The sequence below is a fragment of the Rhincodon typus genome, chromosome 4, assembly GCF_021869965.1.
Source record: "Rhincodon typus isolate 14 chromosome 4, sRhiTyp1.1, whole genome shotgun sequence".
In the NCBI taxonomy this organism is placed as follows: Eukaryota; Metazoa; Chordata; class Chondrichthyes; order Orectolobiformes; family Rhincodontidae; genus Rhincodon; species Rhincodon typus.
In genome coordinates, this window is record NC_063335.1 from 101,111,297 (window position 1) to 101,133,603 (window position 22,307).

At 38.3% G+C, this 22,307-nt stretch overlaps 1 protein-coding gene across 1 annotated transcript in view; it reads right to left on the minus strand.

Moving 5' to 3' along the window:
- The window catches only part of adgrb1a (adhesion G protein-coupled receptor B1a), a 618,149-nt gene that overhangs the window by 137,488 nt on the left and 458,354 nt on the right, over positions 1–22,307 (minus strand). The window contains exons 22-23 of the mRNA XM_048596183.1: positions 2,429–2,495; positions 2,204–2,289 (exon numbers count right to left, since the gene is read on the minus strand). Coding sequence (XP_048452140.1) covers positions 2,204–2,289; positions 2,429–2,495 — 153 coding nt within the window. The remainder of the gene's footprint in view (positions 1–2,203; positions 2,290–2,428; positions 2,496–22,307) is intronic.

A 22,307-nucleotide genomic window follows, 5' to 3' on the forward strand; every position in this document is an offset into this window, starting at 1 on the left:
CCAGGCAAAGTCCATAAATTTCAAATTAATATTCAAGTTTAAGAATTAAGTCAAAAGATTTTATTTGAATCAGCACAACAGAGTAATAACAATTGGGATGTGAGATGATGTCTGGGATCTCACCCCACATATTATGGTTTAATTTTCCAAGCACTTTCCTGAGAACACATGTTTTCAGGTTCACAGGTCAAAAGCAGTGGATCCCACATCACACCTTTTTTGTTCTGAGATTTGTGGGCCTTCCCGGCTCCAATGCCGAGCACAAACATCCCCTGACCTTAAAAAGAGCATGTTTTGCTCATGCTGCTGAATGCAAAAACATTTACAAAGACAGTCAGTTTGACTGACCTGAGTTAAATTTTCAGTGCAAACAGGCTACTCAACCTAAAGGCTAAAGAAAATCCCTTTTACAGTCTTCTCTTAATTGCATTCACAATGGTCATTACACTACTTCCTGGCACTCGTTGCATGACAGCAGAGTTAAGGGTCCCTCTAAATATCAGACAGCAAGGAGTCACAGAAGGCATTGAAGAAGACAGCCAAGAAATGTGAAGGACTCAACTTGGCAGAGGTCCAGCTAGCTTGTGCTATAGATTTTACAGCTCATTTCCTACTCCCACTTCACAGTCTCTATCACCAATCTCTTCACTAAACCGTATAAATCTTTATTTGCATTTTCATTTCACTCTTTCCAGGAACAAACAACATTTTACTGATAAATCTTTTCACAGCTGGTCTCCATTTTGTTTCCATCGACTGTGAGAAAGTATGTCGCTAAGCAACAGAGCATGTCGACTGTTGCCATGGAGTAAATCAGCCCTTTCACCATAAAGGGCCTGGCATTCAAATGCAAGGCCTGGGTATTTGAAGTCCACAACTCTCACCACTAATAGCATTCAAATTTTTCAAAGAACTAATTTTGTTTCCAACAGCTTGAATAAATGAACATTAATAGTTTATGCTTACTTGATACCGTCCTTCTATCACCATGGAGATCATGTGAAGAGATGAGGAGGCAATGCACATGGTGCATTGTCTCATCAGTGAGTAAATCACTATGCAGACATGTCACTACTGCGAAGCAAACTACCTCCAAAAGAAAAGTGTCTTTTTGAAATTATAAAAAAAATTACAACGTGTTTTGTAAATTTGCTAATATTAATTTGAAGCAAAATTCTAGTTTTACGTTGTATACAACAATAAAAATACATTTGTTAAAAGATGAATATTTGGTTACGCTGATTGTTCAGTCAGAATATACATCAATTAGCCTGGAACTGAGTAAAAGAAATGAGATATGGACCTGGTCTGTGTTGAATTCGCCAATCTTCACAATTGGCATTGGTGCCTGACAGAATTTGTAGCAGCCTCCAAAATGTAAAGAGCAGCTGTGGATATTATCTTGATTGTTATCCAGCTCCCTATTAGAATCTGCCTAATGAGTTGTCAGGAAAGTTCAGAATCAGACTTATCTATAATGCTTCACATAATGGAATATTTTGGCAATGCATGTTCTAAAGATTAAAACGTGAGGTGAGGCATTGAAAGCCAATGCTTATGGAACGGTACATCAGCGTACATTATAGTGTCTAGGAAGAGAGTAAAGAAAATTTTAAAACAGATTGACCCAACACTTTATCAATATGCTCCTAAGCTTCAATATTTAAGTACATATAACAGGAGAGTCTCACTATACACTAAGTAGTAAAATTCAATACATTAGGAGGTAGTCTCAATTTTGATTTTTAAACGGAAGAATGTTTACAGCTTAATTTTAATTTCTGTCCAGTAATCTTGTCATTCCACAGGGTACAGGCCAAAGGAATTTATGCCTCATATTAGCTAAACAAGGCAAACATTGTCAGTGAAAAAAAAGGATGCTTTTGCTTTTAAATTCAAATATCCCTTTCAAACATGCCAGAGAACTGTTACCCAGCTTTGAAGATAATTACACTGTGGCAAACGCATGGTGACTAGGCATGACATCAGTTTGAACGTTATACTACGTCAATGGATTGCTGAAGGTTAACTATGATGATCATTAATATTTTAACACTTCAAGGCTACTATTAGCAAGCTTATTTAAGGTTAAGTAATATTTTATTCAGGAATAAATGACAATATTGCTTGTTTCTAATCAAGGAAATATAGTGAGTATCTTTCAAAGATAATAAAATGCTAGATGATGTATTTATAATCATACCCTGCCCGTTCCTTCAGTTTCTTATCTGTTATTCCATCTTTGGATACAAGTTTGTTAAATACCAGAATGCCAATAACCATGTTCACCTGTTGAAATAAAAATGTATAAACATAAAATATAGTTTTATGGTCAACTAGCGGAGCTCCAAAATGCAACTCTTATTTTCATTACTGTACTACTGAGACTGCAAACAATGGTAATGAAATAAGATTGGAAACTTGATACCAAAACAACAACGGCTGCAGGTCCCACAAAAGCGTAGAGAAGACCACCTTCCAAGCTGAGCCAGCAACTGCAAGGAAACAACACAAATGTACAGGGTTAGACGAAGGTTCCGAAGGATGTCAATTATGATGCATCTGTTTTATGGTTAGACAGTCTAGTCTTTGATTAGAATGCCCACAAACATTTAAACTGTAAAACAGACATCTTTAAACAGAATTACATTTTTAAATCACATTTATCTAAGTGTCATATGATATGCACTGTTGAGTTTTCCAATTGACTTACATCAATAGCGAAGTAAGCATCACATTCTGAGCCCAAATTTCCAACTTCTAGTTATCGTCCCATGCCCAATTTTGACCTCAGCAAATTATAACAACCCTTTTTTAAATGGTTATAAAAGACAGTCACATTTTGAAAGTATAATTCAAAGTTAGTCAACAGCTAATGCTGTACAGAATGAATATAAATAGGTCAACTTAGAAAACTAGCAAAAGCAAACCAACAGATTGATGTAAGGGTAACACAACTTCCACCTGTTACAAGTCAAGAACTAATCCCAAAAGAAATCTCTGTAATAACTCAGAAATATATCACTGAAATAAAAACAACTTTTGTCAAACCTTTTCATCTTGTACTAAATAGGTCAATTCACAATAAATAGCAATGTAATGGAAAATAACATTAACACTGTTAGCAAGTTGATCAATGGAGAATGCACCAGTTAGATGGTGACTGACAGTGAATTGTCAAGCTTTGTTTAAATTTGAAATCCAGCAAGCTAACTCTAATTAGTCAAGGCATTGCCCTGGGATAAGAAAATTTAAAATGGCTTTCATCTATTTTGCTGATTTGCAACAGATACAGCATGTGTATTTGTATGTTCTTTCTGTCTATGTCAAAAAGGGCATTTTGTGTTCAGTGTATGTGCATATAATGTGTATTCAATATGTATTCACCTACATTCCAGTATATGTAGATATGAAAACGCTGTCAGCCAGATTGACAATTCTAAATTGGGTATCTTCCTCACACACAAAGAATTGTTTAGGAAATGTTGTCCAACTGGAGCACATTGAGTACCTTGCCTGTTGCAACAGCCTAAGGAAAACCTTGTTGTCCCTATCCCAGGACTCTTTGATGGGAACAGTGTTGAGGAAACTCTACTTTCAGTTTACTTTTGGTTCAAGGAGTTGGAGAAAGTTTTCCTCCTTGCTGTCCTCGTCCAGGGAGTGTTTGATGGGGACAGTGTTGAGGGATGTTTACTTACAGTTTACTTTTCGTTCAATGAGTAGAGTTAGCTCCATTCTAAATTTAACCCCATGCTGTCCCTGTCCCAGGATGGAGACAGTGTCAAGAGAATTTCGACTTCTGTTTACGTGTCGTTTAACAGAGTATACTGCTTGATGTGATCCATCAGCCTTTTGGACATACAGTCTACACTACAATAATGTAATTCATATGCAAGTATATTTACTTGTGTGATAATCAGAACATCTTTTTGAATTAATGCTGTTAGTGATGAGTACCATTCCTGTTGTGACTCCATAGTAGCAGCAAGACACAGCTAATTCACCTGTTGCTCACACTTTTCAGATACTACAGATTGGATACTTTTCAAGACCATAAGTGACTACCTTAGGCCCATTCATGAATTTGCATGATAACCGGCAAGAAACGATTGGGGTTAACCTACGGATGGTTTTAATGTATTTTCTTTCAACATCAGCCTCGCATGGTGTACTAATAGCCTCAGGCCCTATTTACAAGGTTGTCAATGAGGCCATTCTTATATCACATAGAACAGTAGGTAAACTAATGTGCTCATTGACCAGTGAAGGCAGGCATCTGGTAGACAGGAATGGCGAATCTCCTGGCCGATTTCCCATGGAGGGTATCAAGGAAAGAAAGCTCATTTGACAGATCCATTTTAATGGTGAATTTGAGCAAAAGATGGAATCTATTAAGACACATAAATAGCATGTACACATTCTGTTCCAGTTTCAATTCAACAAAAGAGGCAATAGCTATTCTCTACTTCATTTCTCATGGCAATACCTTTACCAATCGAAGTGAGCCTGCCTGCTTTTAAAATCGAAACAAAGCTCAGCAGATAATTGTTAGTCATTATTTAAGTGTTATATTTTCCCCGCCAATACCTCTACCAATCAAATTCCACTTGCCAACTAATCAACATTCTCCTCCCCAACTGTATATATAAATGTTGATTTTGCTTTATATTGGTACTTCTTATAAATTGTCCTGATGAGTAGAAGATGAAAAACTCCAACAAAGATGCATCCTTTTTAAGCAATATTTAAATTCTATCATATCAAACAATGATTTAAAAAGAAGTAGTTAGATAGGAACATAACATATGTACATTAAATATCTCATCATTGGTGCCAAAGACAAAAATGCACATTTGCAAAATTGGAAATTAGAAGTAATAAACTAGAAGGATATCAAATTTTAACAGGATGAGAATGGAATTGGGGCAAATAAACTGGAAAAGATTACTGACAACAAAATAAAACAACATGAGAGACATTTAGAATGTTGCTAGATTCGAGGAGAAATATATCACACGCAACAAAATGAAACAATGGATGAACTAAAGAAATACACTCCAAGTCTATGATAAAGAACAATATGACAAAAAGGTTTAGAAAAATGGCTTGGAAACAAGTTGAAAGAGAAACTACAAAATTAAATGATCATGAACTCACACCATATGTAAGTTCAAAAAAGAACACATCAGATATATTCATGGGTAATGTCACAAATATTGCATAACTACTTTGCCTCAGTACTTTTCAAATTGAACTTAACGTTAAAAGCAGAAATTCAAAAGCATATAAAAGTGTTTAACATAGAAGGTGGAGAGAAAATTGATCCACCAGTTAGACAGGATAAAACCCTTGATCTGTATCTCTATGCATATCAGAGTGAGGGAAGTCATAGCAGCCAGACACGTAAAAATATCATTAGAAGAGGGAATAGTGCCAGATGACTCTTAGGCAACTGATGGGGTTCCTACTTAGAAAATGGGAGATAGAACAAGTTCAGGGAACTGATTTGCTTAATATTGCAGCTAGAAAATGGAATAGAATCCTTAACTCAAGGTATCATAAAATCTAGTTCAAGCTCTGTTTCCCCATAATTCTCGTGCAGTCCAACTCTCCTTCTTTTAACCTGTATAATGCTTCTGTCTTTTTTTTGGCTTCTCCATTCATGAGGAAATTTGCTTCTCTCAATGTCCTACTTTAATATTCAAATTTACCTGTGCCATGCCTTCTTCTTCACTCTCAATGAATCAGTATGCTGATGTTCCTTTTACTCAGTGAATGTTTGCACTTCATTTTCTGTGTTAGAAAGATGAGCTTATTTTGTCAATCTCCATGTTTTCCACATCCACTATTTTCATCCATTTCCTTTTTTACTAATACTATTTCTTTCCCTTCTGCCTCTCAAATTTCTACTTTTCCTATTCTTCAATCTCTCTACTTTCCAACTCAGTGCATCCACAGCTTATCCTTTCTACACTTCCTTCCCTGTTTTTGTTCTCCTTCTCTCAATCCAATTTTCTCATCATTGTATGTTTTACTTTCTTTCGTTTCATAGCCTTCAGGTCTATTCCTATCCAACTCCAGTCTCTTGAGAATTTTCTTACCCAAGCAGAGAAAGTTAGTCCAATCTATAAATGTAAACAAATGGACTGGAATAATTTATCCAAACTGCTACAGCCTTCCTCAAGTTCAAAGTGGGCAGATTTCTCAAAGGGCTGAAGATCTCTTCACATTTCTTTTTAAAGCCTTGTGACTACCACTACAATGGCAGCTGACCAGCAACAGAAAACCCAAGTTTCACTCTGCAGATTCATACATGAAGAGTGAGGTTGTGTGTGCAAAATATGGGAGGATTACCAGGACACAACCAAGTATGAGGATGAATAAGAATTTCTTCAGGAGAAAAGAAAATTGCTAAGACTGAAAGTATAGGAACAGGTTACACAATCTGTGGAAGCCTGCCTAAAGTCATAATTCTAATAAGTAAATATTGCAGCACTTGTGGACTCTGCACTTCAGAAAGTTAAGTCCAAACGTTCTCTTCTTCTCCAATAATTGGAAGTGCTTACTACAATACTTATTAGCAGTTTGATTCATTTCCTAACAAAGATTAATGGGAAACAGTTTTAATTAATAATATTTGTTTATTAATTAAGTACAGGTTGGTGAAGCAACTCTAATGCCAAGTGTGATAAAGAAACTCATTACTCAAACTCAGAAGCAAATCTGTGAGAAGAATGATGAATGAAACTCTATTTGTCGATGAGGCTCAGATATTTAAACCAAAATTTAAACAGCTTTAAGCAAATAATTCACAACAAATCGACAACACGGTCTATTCTCTAATAAATATAAAATAGGGAAGTTGTGATGGAAAATTTAATTCATCAGTATTTGTCCATTTTTTTTTACCCAACTGGGATCTTTCCAACAAACAGCAATCTGAAGGATGAAAATAATAATTGATATTTAACCTATGTGCAAGGAAGCCCCTTAAGTGAGATTATACAGTCCAATAGTGTGCACACAGGACTCATTTTAGTAAATACCTATAAATGCTACATTTAAGATTAAGATTACTTATGTAAGTTTGTAGATGATGCAGCAGTCAGGGATACCATTATTTAAGTGTTTTTCCCCCTTTCATTTGCTGCTCTGGAGCAAATATTCCTCATTTTTCCAAAATTAGTACTATCTTGTGGCAGGACTGGAGTGGGAAGTTGAGCTTGTTAAGCTATATTGGATCGAATGCTCCTTCACATAGTTGCGCAGCTTTCTAACACCCACTGTCGATGACTGCATAAAAACAATGACTATTTTGGTAATGTACCATGGAGCTGGTACCAAATCTGATTGGCAGAGACATTTCCATGGAGAATGCATCCGTTAATGCTGTTTGACAGCTACCTGTCAGCAGTGTGCGCTAATGCGCTCTCCATAGCAAATCATCTACCAGAGTCCACTTGCCAGTCAGCACTCTCCTCTAATACAATATGTCGGTTGACCCCTCAAATTTGTAATTTTGCAAATTGTCCTGATGAATAAAAGATGAGAAGCTTCAACAAAATGCATCTTTTATAAGCAATACTCAACTAAGTCTTTCTTTACTCAGAAGGTTGTGAATCTATGGAATTCTCGAATGCACGCTTGGAATATTGTGTTCAGTTCTGGTCGCCTCATTATAGGAAGGACATGGAAGCTTTAGAGAGGGTGCAGAGGATATTTACCTGGATGCTGCCTGGACTGGAGGGCAGGTCTTATGAGGAAAGGTTGAGGGAGCTAGGGGTTTTCTCATTGGAGCAAAGAAGGATGAGAGGTGATTTGATAGAGGAGTACAAGATGATGAGGCATAGATAGAGTGGATAGCCAGAGACCTTTTTTGGCAGAAATGACCATTACGAGGGGGCATAATTTTAAGGTGATTGGAAGAAGGTACAGAGAGGTAGATTCTTTACACAGAGAGTGGTGGGTGTGTGGAATGCACTGCCGGCAGTGGTAGTGGAGTCAGATACTTCAGAGACTTTTAAGCGACTCTTGGATAGGCACATGAAGGATAGTAAAATGTAGGGTACGCAGGGTAGTTTGATCTTAGTAGGATAATAGTTCAGCACAACATCATGAGCTGAAGGGTCTGTACTGTGCTGTTCTATGTTCTATGTTTTAAACAGTTGTGGATGCACCATTGTTGAATATGTTTCAGGAGACATACAGGTTTTTGGTTTCTCACTGAATGGTGATTTGCAGAACAGACAAGAAAGTGGGGTTTGTGCTGAGTATAAGTTATAATGGGAATAAATGTTGGAGCAGGTACAAGGGATTGTGTAGCCTACTCCTGACCCTATACCTTGTGTTCTTATTTCTGGATCTAGTGTGTGTCAAAGCCATGAAGCCAACGGAAACATCCACAGTAAGGTCATGGAACAGAATGTAGTTGTACTCAAGGAGACAACAAGGAATGAGAGCAGCCGGACAGAAGATTACATGATGGTAGCAAGGCCAACTTTAAAGGCAGCTTGGATACCATACAGCTGTATTCTGGACCACTTCAACCATAACCTGCATTTTACCAAGATTAGTATAGCAAATATCCCAAAGTTTGAGAACAACTGAAGTAAACCATTCATTCTGAGTGAATAAAATTTCTAATCTAGGTACTTCTCCTTAATCCACTCTATTCAATGCTCAATGGATCTATTCAATGAATCAGCTATCGTCGTTCCTTGAAAGTCAGGTCCATATTTTAGAAATGTTGCCACTTCTGTAATTATTCTGCTCTTTATGTAGTTTTCATCTTGAGTCAATGATGAATAAATGATTTAAACTTTCCATGGTGCAAAAGAGTGGCAATTTCTCATTTTGTAATCTTCAAATACCTATATTCAACATAGTATTCCTCGGCCAAAACAATTTTTCTGACATGACTTTTTAAACATTCATAGACCCACATTTAGCACTGTTCATTTTGAGCTAAATGTGTTTCTGCTGCATAAATATGGTTTATGAGAGCTCTGGCTGTGCTTCAGAAAGCTATTTTCAGGCAATAAAATGGACATAAATCCAACCAGCAAGAGTATTCAGAAGAATGCATTAAAGTCCAAGGATCGTAGCTCATGAAGAACAATTCTCTCAATCTAGAAATACTCAAGAACAAAAGATACAGTCAAAGGAATATAGTGCTGCACTAATAATAAGGTTAAACAGAAGCAATTAAGGAACATAGTGTGAAGCCATTTTGTTGTTTTTAAAATGCTCTTTGGGAGAGTTTTTTTTCAGAATAAACTTTCACATCAAAGCTAGCAGTGAGCTTAATATCTCAATAGACCAACTGCAACAGACATCCAGTTTTTTTGACCACCTTTGTTGAATGTATATTTGTTCATTGTAAGTGTGTATAAAGCAATATACTTATCAGTCTGAAACAGGCAAAAAGGCCCAAATATTAAAAATTCCAATTAAGCAATCTGAGTGAGGCGATGTACTGAACTTAACACCACTTCAGCAAAGTGTCAGTGAAGATTTTTAAGTCATATTTACAAGATAGGTGAACAGAAATATGCTTTCCCTACGTAAAAATAATAGAAGTAAAATGAATAAATGATTTATGTCCTAGTCAGGCTCATAAAGTCAAAAGTAAATCAATCCACAATTTCAGATGACAAACATCCCTGACAGAAAAGGAAGGAGAGTTGTGAGAATGTGGTCATTGAGTGAATACTGTGGAAACCTTAGTACATGTGCCATTTTCAAAATAGACTCAGGCAGCTGCAAAACTATTAGTCCTCCATTAGTTACGTGAAAGAAATGGATCTAATTATCTGGAGCAAATTTGGCAATTAACTGGGTGATAATAGCTTAACATAAGGTAGAAAAACATAAGCAGATCCTGCCTGACCTCACCAACGGCATTTAAACTGATGAATCAGGATGAATGCAGAAAACTTGTCATGATGTATTTTAATTTACATAAAGGTATCTTTTTCAAATTTCCACATGAAAGGATAAGATGGGTTAGACATGGTGATAGGCAAGAAGGGAACTAAAGGGTAATCTTGCCCTGTCTCCTCTACATTTCCACTAAAGGTACTGCAGTGAAGCAAGAGCAACTTCAAAGAAAATACCCTGCCATTATTTCAGATAACTCTGTAGTTAGGGCAATGTGACCCTTAAAATTCAAACAAATAAGTGTTTTTCACACAAAGATTGATCGACGGGCGTAATGTACTTCCAGTTAGTGTGATGAAGGTTAAACCCTTATACATTCAAGTAATCAGCTGATTCTCTGATGAAGGGGATTTGGGGATGGTGGTGTCACCAAATTTTAATCAGCATAGATGGGCTATCATATCATACAGAAGACCTTTTAAAAAGTATCCTTAAGTTCCATGTCAATCTAACACATTGATTTTACAGGATAAACTGAAAACATAGCACTCCAAAATCGTGCTACAATGCGTATGCTGCAAATCTATTTAAAGAATTGAATTATCCAGATTTCTATCAGGATAAAGGGATATTTATTGTTCTTGGTATTGAATGCTACTGTTGATTCATTTCATGCAACATGTTGGAAAGTTTGCTGCGAACTTATTTATTAAAATTAATATCAACTTTCAGTCAAACAAATTTCATAGTGTGAAGAAAACATATCAAAGTTTATAAAAGATCATCTGCACCAATCTGAAACTTGCTGTAGCTGTTAATGTAAAAGTGCTGCTGCTGACTTACCAGCAGGTATTCCCTGGCTGTTGGCAAGCAGATCAAAAACGTTTGATTAAATATTTAGTGCATTTAAGCTGTGATTCATAAAACCACGCAGCTGGACATAAGTGCAAGAACTACACAAGCCCAAATTTAAATATCTGAATATGTGCACATGCACAATTTTCTAAAACAAAATCAGAGAATTATGTATCTTGATTTGTAGATCCTGTGGGAGAGCTATCTGGATATTTGTTTACATGTTGAAATGAGGCTTTTGAAAGAAAAACCTTCAAGTGAATTGTTCAACATGATAGTTAACAATTAGTAGAACAGATAAGGAGATTTGCCTATTGCTTATCAACAAAGGGATATAAATATATTAAGTTTTGATTTATAAAAGATGGAATCATCCAAAGGGACAGTGAGTGTTCAGGATTATTTCAAATAGAAGCAGTTCATTTGGGGAGAAAGGCCTGTAAGAGCAGCAGTGTAGTTTAGCAGTCACCAGAACAATCAGTGCAGGAGAAAAGAAGCCATGAATGGTTTGATGTCATGAAATGATAGGCACAAAAAAACTTGCTGGCTCATCAACCTTCTCTAAACACAGAATGACAGAGACAGATGATATCACAATTTCCTTTCAGTAAAAAAGGATCACAAGTACATATTTACCCCACATAATATAAGCTATGCAAGAAAAACTTCAACAATTGATAATCACAACATAAATATCTTTTTTTGGGAACATATTTAAGAGAGAGAAAAATGAGACCACCTGGCAGTGACTGGTAAATTTGAGGGCAGCAAATTTAAATATCTGAATGTCTGAATCAGCTGATTCTCTGATGGAGGGGATTTGTACATGCACAATTTTCTAAATCAAAATCAGAGAATTATACATCTTTTTCTGTAGATTCTGCGTGTGAAAAATTCACATATATTCCCCCTTGGTTTTGGTTGCATGAAGCAGCTTATGCAAATAACTGCTATTATTGTATTATTAAAACATAGTCATAGTAAACTTTTAAGGAATTTACAATTCCAAGAACTCTACTCCGCATTTTTCTGTAAAAGAAGGCAAGCAACTTCTTTCACAACCTCCAGAGGTGCCAATTTGTTTACAGCTTGTGAAGTGTGTTTGAGAATTTCTTTTACAATAGGAAACTGTGGGCATCTAACTAGTACACAAGTTACGCAGAGTTAAATAATAAGACAATTTAGCACCTTTGTTGGCGGTGGTGGGGGAGGAGGAAAGGTGTAACGTTAGCCATTGTTCTTCCTCAAATACTACTATGTGATCTTTTACATCCACCTGAGTTAGCAGACAGGTTCTTGGTTTGACAACTCTTCTGAGAGACAATACCTCCAACTGTGTTGCACTCCCTCAATATTGCAATGTACTGTGAATTTGGAATATGTGCTGGGTTAAGGTTTGAGCTGATGAACTGCTGCAGAGACAAGAGCACTATTACTGTGCCAAGGCTGACAGCAAGATAGTAACGGTTGAGTAATTAAGAAGTAAACAGTTGAAATCAATGAAATAAACATTCGTCTTAAGAGGTGGCTCGAAATGGGCAGAATTGCAATAGCCACCTGTTATATACAGTACCAGATGTTAAGTTCCATTGCAGTCAAATAAGTACCAAATTCTGCCTATAACAGACAATTGATTCAATGCTACCTGTCTTGCCCCACAATCCAAGTTTCTCACCCATTAACTTTTCATACCAACATGAAAAGACTGGAAAAATATCTAAGCAGCATTTTTGATTGAAAGAAAAGTATATCTGATGAACGTTTGAAATCTAAAATAAAACAGGAATGTGTCAATGAGCATGCTGTGTATTGCCATCATTTTTGACTTATTCCCAATTTTAATATTGTGAACCCATGTAATAACAATGCTTTCTCCCAATAAAATATCTTAAACATCTCTATAATAATGAGGAAACATTCAAAACATCTTTTAAATAACACTGAGGCTGAAAGTGCCTAAGCAACAACTAAATGTGCAGACACATGGCAAGTGCACTGGGATGAACTTCAGAAGAATTAACATTATCACACAACGTAATCTAAATGGTGCTATTTTGAGAGTTTGTGAGAGCAGAGGGGCTTAGGAGGTTATATAGTCACAAATCCGAACTTGGCAATTCCAAAGTGTAAGGGAGTGGTATTTTTCAGTGTTGTACATGCAGTTAAACCAAAGAATGCACTTCATGATGAGGTAAGATAAATGTAAGGTCAGCACAGTCCCAGAGTACCACAGATCTGCTCTCGCATTGGCGAGAGGTGACTGGGGATGGTTTAACCTGAGAGTCACCACATCTCATGCGAGGCGAGGGGTTGAAAAGAAGAGTCCCAACTGATAAAGCTCAGTAAGCAGGATGGCTGATTTGTGAGGCAGAATGATGCCAACAATGCAGCTTCAATTCCTACACTGCCTGAGGTTACCATTAAAGTTGTCAACCTCACCCTTTTTCAGAGGCATGGTGACCCTCAGATTAAACTTACCAGTTGGGAGAGCAGACCTCTGGGACAATGAGGACTTTGCCATGAGGTAGGTTTGTTGCCACTATTCTCTTTAATTATACAGATCTATAGGGAATGCTTATTCTACTGATGGAGAAAAAAAATACTTCTGGCATAACAAGAAGAGAATCTTGTATTGAACAGAAGAGGTTGATTGTACATTACCAATTAGTTACATTGTTATGATGGACATTGTTACAGAAACTATGAAAAGGGTCAGGATGTTAACAGATCCGAACCTGTTCTACCCACAGGTAGAAACGACATCATCACAGTGGGTGGTACTTCTGGCACTCCTCAGTATGAACCCTTTCAGAACTACATGCAACAAAATTTCACAATATGTTATTACATTTTTTTAAAAATTTGGAATCTTGAGCTGTATAGTGGACAGAACCATGCAGAATTTTAAGTTGGTTTTGTATTTCTACATTGAGTGGATTAAGAAGGGAAAGGTTTAGTTTTATTTTTGAGTTCTGTGTGAGAACTATCTGCATATTTGCGACTGCAGTGTAGTTTAGCAGTCACCAGAACATCAGTGCAGGAGAAAAGAAGCCATGAGTTGTTTAATGTGATGAAATGATGGGCACAAAAATAAACTTGTTGGCTCATCAATCTTCTCTAAACTCAGAAAGGCAGAGACAGATGATATCACAATTTCCTTTCAGTAAAAGGGATCACAAGAAAATGTTTATCCCAATTATATAAGTTACATTAGAAGAACTTCAATAAATGATAATCACAACATAAATATATATATGTTTTTAGGAACATATTTAAGTGGGAGAAAAACGAAACCACCTGGCAGTAACTGATAAAACTGAGGGCAGTAAAGCAAGAAGATAAAGGGGGAAGTATTCAAAGATTTTATGAAGCAATTAGAAACAATTTTTGAGAGAAACACGAAGATGTTTGCCACGATCGAGGGTCATGAACGGTGGATGATGATGACGTTTCAAAATATAGCAGCTGAAGAAAATCAGCTTTGGGTATTGAGGGGAAAAAAGATACACATTTTTTCAAAACATGAATTCAGTGGTGTCAAGTCTATGATAATTATGTTAAAATGTGCTCCAACCAACATGTTTGTGGGTTACATGAATGCTTTCAGGTACGCAACCTTCCATGAATCAAACATTCAGGGCTGCCAAGGAATGTTCACATCACAGAATCACACAGGGCAACTATCCAGCTTATCATGACTGCACCAGCTCTTGAATAGATATCTTAACGTAGTGCCATCCTCCCATCTTTTCTCTACAGCCCTACACATGATTTTTAAAATAGAAACAATCAATTGCCCTCTTGAATGCCTCAAGTGAACATGCCTCCAACACATTTCCAGGCAATAGAACATGGTCTGTGATTTCGAACAGAACTTGCACGTGGTGGCATTCTCATATATCTTGTGTCCTTTCTCTTTTCGGCGGCAGCAGTTGTGGGCTGGGAAGCCATGAAGGGTTGCTGCAGTGCATCTTGTAGATGGTACACAGTGGTAGAAGGAATCAAGGTTCAAAGGATTAGATGAGGTGCCAATCAAGTGTGCTTTGTTTGAATTAGATGGTGTCTAGCTTCTTGAGTGCTATTGGAACTGCAACTATCTACAGTCAAATGGAGAGTTTGAATCTGATTGAGACATATTAAAATCTACAAAGCTTGACAGATCAATGACAGGAGGATGCTTGCTCTGGTTGGTGAGTCGAAAACCAAGGCACACAGTCCCAGGATATGGGGTACAGTATTTAGGTCTGAGATAAGGAAACAGTTCTTCGCTTAAGGGTTAATGAACTGAGGAATTCTCTATCATAGAAGGTTATGAAGGCTCGAACACTTATGATATTCAAGAAAGATATTGATTTTTTTTGATATTAAAGGCATCAGGTGCATAGGGAAGAAGTGGGAATGTGGTATTGAGATATAGGATCAACCACAATGCTACTGAATGGTACAGCAAGATGCTCTACCATCCACAGAGCTGGATGCCCCACTCAGGCTCCTAGTTTCTAAGTGCATTTCATTATACACCTGATTTGTACCTTATAGATAGTGGGTAGGCTTTCAGCAGTCAGGAGCTGAGTTATTCATTGTGGGATTGCCATCCTCTGACATTTTGTTTTGTAGGTAACAGTATTTACATGGCAGGTCCCGGTAAGTATCTGGTCAATGATAAGCCACAGTATTTCAATGATGGGAATTTAGCGAAGGTCATGTTATTTAATATTAAAGGGGAGATGGTGGATACTTCTTGGTACAGATGGTCATTGTCTGGTAATCTTACTTTTTTTTAATTCATTCATGGGATGTGGGCATCACTGGCTGGCCACCATTTATTACCTGTCCCTAGTTGCCCTTGAGAAGGCAGTGGTAAGCTGCTTTATTGAACTACTGCAGTCCACCTGCTGTGGGTTGACCCATAATGCTATTAGGGAGGGAATTCCATGAATGCTATTTGCTACTTATCAGTCCAAGCCTACGTATTGTCTAGGTCTTGTTATATTTCATACTGAACAGCTTCGTGAATTGGTGCTTAATATTGTGCAATCACCAGCAAATATCACCACTTCTGATCTCATGTTAGATGGTCACCGGTGAAGTAGCTGCAGATGGTTGGGCATATAACACTACCCCAGGGAACTCCTGAACTTATGTCCTGTGGCCAGATAATTGGCTTCCAGCAACCACAACCTTCTTTCTTTGTGCCAGGCATCACCCCAACCTGTGGAGAGCCTTCCTGCTGATTTCCATTGACATCAATTTTACTCAGACCTTGCCGCCTTATTTTATCAAATGCTGCCTTCATGTCAAGTCCAGTTACCGTCAATTCAGTTCTTTTGTCCATGCCAATGGTGCATTGAGGCTGTAATGATGTTAGGAGCTGAGTATACCTGACAGACCCTGCCAGATGCCAGATCAGTGATCAGAGTATTGTTTGCTAAGTTGCACTCAACAGTACTGTTGACAACACCTTTCATCATTTTGCTGATGATTGAGACTGGACTGATGCAATGATAATTGGTGAGTTTGGAGTTTCCCTCAGTACAACAACATAATGTTGCACGGCCAGAGACTTTGCAGACCAGTGCCTTCAGCCATTTCTTGAAATCATGTGGAGCAAAACCGAATTGACTGAAGACTGGCATCTGTGATGCTGGGGACCTCTAGGGGAGGCTGAGATGGATTATCTGCTCCACAGAAAATGGATGCAAGTACTCCAGTTTCATTGTTTTGTAATTATGTACTGAACTCCCCCGTCACCGAGGGTAGAGAATTTATGAATGTCCTCCACCTTTGGGCTGTTGCACTGTCCATCTCCATTAATGACTGAACGAGGTAGGACTGCAGAATATTGATCCAATTCTTTGGTTGTGAGATTGCTTAGTCCTGGCATTATGTTGCCTGGCATACACCAAACCCTATGTTGAGGTATGCCTCGTGCTGCTCCTGACATGGCCTGCTGCACTCTTTATTGAACCTGAGTTGACCCCGGGTTAGGTGATAATGATTGAGTGGGAGATACGCTAGGCCATTAGGTTACAGGCTGTAGTTGAATATTATTCTGCTGCTGTTGATGGCCCACAGTATACCATGGATTCCCAGTCTAGGGTTGCTAGATTTGTATGAAATCTGTTCCAGTCAGCACAGTGGAAGTCTCACACATCACTATGAAGGGTATCTCAATGTGAAGCTGGGGAATAGTCTCCACAAGAATGTGTGGTGGTCATTTCTACTGGTACTATCATAAAAAGATGCATTTGGTACCGGTAGATTGGTGAAGATGAGGTCAGATATATTTTTGGTTACTTTACCACATGCTGCAGGCATAGTCTAACAGCTATGTCCTATGGGCCTTGGCTAACTTGAGCAGTTGTGGCGTTACAGAGCTTCTCTTGATGATGGGCATTAATGTTCTCCACCTAGAACATATTGTGTGCCCTTGCCAGCCTCAGTGATTCTTCCAAGTGATGTTCAGCATGGACGAGAACTAATTCATCAACTGAGAGGGCACAGGTAGTAATCAGCAAGGAGCTTCCTTGCTCATGTTTGACCTGATGCCATAATTCATAATGGAACTGGAGTCACATAATGAACTCTTGGCCAACGTCCTCCTGTCTGTATTCCATTGTGCCACCATGTGTGGGTTTGTCCAGTCAGGAATACAGCACATACCCAGGAATGATGACGATGTTACCAGGGACATTACATATGGTACTTCATAGACAAAGGAGCCTGGATATTTAGAATTAATACATGCATAATGACGGAACAAAAAGAATTATATTTATTTGGCATCTTTTCACGTCCTCTGGAGTTCAGAAATGGATTCACATCCAAGGAGTTACCTTTGATGTTCAGACAACTAATGCAAAATAAAGATCACACAGAAAGAAAATATTAAAGAAAGGTTTTATGGCAGTTACATTCCAACTGATAACCTGAACCCTGCTAGTCCTTTTTATTCTATAAATTTCAAAGAAGGGCTATACAATATAATTCTGAATTCACTGGATTTCCACAGCATGCTGCGCGAAACTACAGTCACATGAAACTCATTTTTTTGGAACAGCTTTTCTTTGACTATAAAGAAAGATAACTTCCATTAGCCCTTCCACCTTGCGACCAGCAAATCCTGACTGTTTCTGCTGTCGCTTCAGCGAATCGAGAGAAACAGCAGACTAAGAAAATGGCTCACTGCCAGGACCATCCTTAGTGGTAAAGTGATGGCTGAAACCTTGCCCCCAGGCTGTCAACTGCTACAATTAAGTAAGGCAAGAAGAGCCAATATGACAGATGCTTTGTAGATCATCCTCTGCCAGGTAATTCTGAGTCAGAATCAACATTTAGATGCTGATATTTGACATATTCAACTACCAGTTCATATATATAGCACTGATGAGGTATGCTTTTCATCAAAGTACCTCCATTCTGCACAAGATATTGCATGCATAATCACTTGTGGGAATACTCCCTATACTCTTGGATGGGAGACCCCTTGTGTGCAGAGATGATGGTGCAGAGGTAATGGTGCAGCAAGTAATTCAAGGGGCCTGGCTAATGCTATGCCAAATGCAGGTTCAAATACAATGATGGCAGTCGGTGTAATTTATGTTTAATTACTTTGAATAAAAATTTGGAATTTAAAACTATTCCCACCAATGGTAACCATAAAATATAAATCATAGAATTCCTATAGTATGGGAGCAGGCCCATTAAGTACACACCAGCCCTCTGAAGAGCATCCCGCCCAGACACAACCCCCATACCCAATCCCTGTAACCCTGCATTTCCCATGGCTAGTCCACCTAGTCTGCGCAACCCTGGACACCACGGGCAATTTAGGATGGCCAATCCACCTAACCTGCATTGCTGTGGACTATGGGAGGAAACTGACACAGACATGGGGAGAAAGTATAAGCTCCACACAGATAAACAGCCAAGGCTTGAATCGAACCCGGGTTCCTGGCACTGTGTGGCAACAATGCTAACAACTGAGCCACCATACCACCCTATCAGCATTAAAAAAAAAATCTGGCTCACTAATGTCCCATCAAAGAAGGAATTCTGCTGTTCTAACCTGGTCAAGCCTGCATGCGACTCCACAACTACAGCAATTGGGTTGACTCTTTACTGCTCTCTGAAGTAATTAAGAAGTCGGAATTGTCATGTCCAGTGCAGGCAGGATTTAAAGGAATTTATTTAAAATGGACAGAACAGCTTTTAAGATGGCTGGCAACATATCTTCAGCAATACTGGCAGTCCTGTTACTCAATCAAGTATCTTCTTCACATTTTTCATGCAGCAAGTGGGTAGGCTCTGGAATACACTGATGGAGAGTGTGATGGAGGCAGGTTCAAGTGAAGTATTCAAGATGGAAGGAGAACAGCACTAAAAGAAACACTCAATGAGAAAGGTGACATGATGGGCTGAAAGGCCTTCTTCTGCGCAGTAACAATTCTGTGACCTAATTAGATTACGTAAAATCACAGATACTTGTGAACTCCGTAAGTCTCTTTGAAAAGGGTGAACTGTCAACAGCACAAAATTGGTACATATCAGCCAGCTTCTACTAGGCTGTTCTGCAGAGTCATCGGAACTCAATGTCTTTTCCTGAAAGGCATCCAAAGAGTAATTGTGAATCATTGTATCTCTTGCCAGTGTACTGGAACAAAGAAGTGCTGCCACTGTTATAATGATTGTGCACCGTATGCTTCTGATCAGTACCCCTCCATTGTGTGCAAAATGTCACAAGGCTAATTACACATTGGTATAGTTCCTTCACACTGAGATGGAAAACACCTTGGTGTAATCATAATGCTGTGGAACAGACAGACCTAGGGATTCAGGTGTATAATTCTTTGAAATTTCTGTCACAGATAGAAAGGGTGGTTAAGAAGGCATTTAGCATGCTTGTCTTCATTGCTCAGACCATTGAGCACAGGAATTGGGACATCATGTTGATGTCTTACAGGACGTTGGTGAGGCCTTTTCTGGAGTACTGTGTGTAGTTCTGGTCGCCCTGTTATAGGAAGGATAGTTTTAAACTGGGGAGGGTTCAGAAAAGATTTACTAGGATATTGCTGGAAATGGAGGGTTTGAAATATAAAAATAGACTTTAAAGATGAGCACATTTTTCCACTGGAGCATAAGAGGTTGAGAGGTGACCTTATTGAAGTTTATAAAATCATGAGGGGCATAGATAAGGTCTTTTCCCAAGGTGGGGGGTGGGGGAGAAGTTCAAAACTAGGGGGTATATTTTAAAGGTGAGAGGACTGAGGTTTAAAAAGGACATGAGGGACAACATTTTAACACAAAGAGTGGTCCACGTGTGGAACAAATTGCCACAGAAGGTGATGGATACAAATGCAGTTACAACATTTAAAAGACATTTGGATAAGTTCATGAGTAGGAAAAGTTTGGAGGGATATGGGCCAAATGCAGGCAGGTGAGACTAGTTTAGTTTGGGAACATAGTCGGCGTGGACTGGCTGAACCGAAGGGTACGTTCCACGCTGTGTGACTCTATGTCTCTATACTAAATGACTCCATGGTAATGTTAACAGACAAGTAACCTAGAGGCCCACCCTAATGGTCTATAAATGCAGGTTAGACTTCCACCATAACAGCAAATTTAGTTAATTAAAACAAAACTTTGGAATCAAAAACTAGTCTCAGAAAAGGTTGACTGTAAGTCTACCAACAATTATCATCAAAGAAATCCCCATACAGTCCATTAACATTCTCAATCACCAAATCAACTCCAGTTTGCATGCCAGCCCCACTGCTCCATTTCTTCATTTCATTCACTGCCCACACGTCACTTGGGGAGACAGGCAGTGAACCAGGTGGTGAGTGAGGCAACATTAGGTCAAGTATTGGCAGCAAGGCAATGAGAGGATCGACAAGATAGTCAGCAAGTGACAGCTGAATGAGGTGGTGAGCAAGGCTGGAAGTGAGGCAGCGAGAACAAAAGCAACAGACATGCACCTCAAACATTGACCTGTAATGTTGGCAGCTCCCTGCAGCATTGCTGGCAATGTTATCACAGGCCAAATGATAAAGGCACAAGTGTGCCCTTGGCATTGCAGTGGCAGTAATTGCAGCCAATTTGAAATGAATCTTCAAATAGCCTGACTGATTCAAAACCTTTCAAAGTGTGGAATGCTACAACACTGATTGTGTAAGACCAACCTTGACCTTTGCTGGAAACTAGTTTATGGACTCACAATAGTTACAGCGGAAGATAATTCTAATCATAAGGGATAGTATCTGAAGCACCATTTGTAAAGCCACTGACCTAACTGCAAGTCAACCAAGCAAGATTAATCCATTACACCTTGTAAGCAGGAAACGATTCAATCCTAACCTGTTTGAATTTCATGTTCACCTGAGAGTCAACCTCTTAATAATTCAACAACTGGAAGAAACTTTACAAATTGCCCAGAAACCTTTACATTTACCATGCATCTGCTCCTGCTAAAGCATCAATTAAACTAAGACATTATAGGTCTGCTACAAAGAGACTGAAATCATTACAACTTATAATTATATATTTTTCCTTCTGATCTCTACTTAATCTTTGTGTATGTGATAGATTTTTTTTAGATTAGTTAATGGGATATAGATGGACATTGCCAGCTCTGCCAGCATTTATTACCTGACTCCAATTGTCTGGATAAACACAGTGTTGTTGAGGAGTTCCAGAAATTTGATACAGCAACAATGAAGGAGCAGAGGCACGTGAGAGATGCTACCACGATAACAAATAATCTTTCTTTAAAATTCACAAATGCTCTTGCTGGAATCACTTAAATTGGGAAATCAGTCAGAGGATAAGAAAATACAAACAACTCATGTATGAAGACATTTTGATCTCAGACAATAATAAAAGACATCAATTCTGCCCATGATGCTATGAAGGTTGGCTTTGCCATTGACATCGACATCCGATGAAAGAATTTTAAAAAACAAGTGTGTGCCCTTCAATTTATTCTCACTGACCTTCTAAAAAGAGGAAAACATGAACAACTTCAGATCTTATTAATAATTCTGTGTTTTGGCAGACAGCAGGAGTCAGCAATGAAGGATGGCTGTGCCAAAGCTAAACAAAGTACAGGAGACATGGGCTGGAGGTCACCCATTGCTACAATAGCCCTTCTCCTTACGTTCAATCATGCAAATCCTATGACCACCTTTGCTTGACTTTTCTGAACTCTATCTATCCCATTTCGCAAACCTTTTGTGTTATGTTGTTACTTGAATAAATTGCAACTGATGTTCAGAATTGATCCTAGAAATTCTAACCTGTGACCACTGAATTTTAAAAAAAAAAAAATGCAAAACTGTTCTGGAAAAGTGTTTTCATGATTTTTAAAAATTTTTTAAATTTATGCCCACAACATTGAAACTAGCAATAGGCACTGAACAGCATTAAACTGTGATAAATAAGATATCCATATAGACCTCATAACTCTAAACTATTTTTAAAAAAAGGAGACAAATCGTTCCATACATCCTCAAACAAGTGACAGAGGCTGCACTGTCTGAGTCTCATAAGGATCATAAAGCAGATGACCTTTTTTT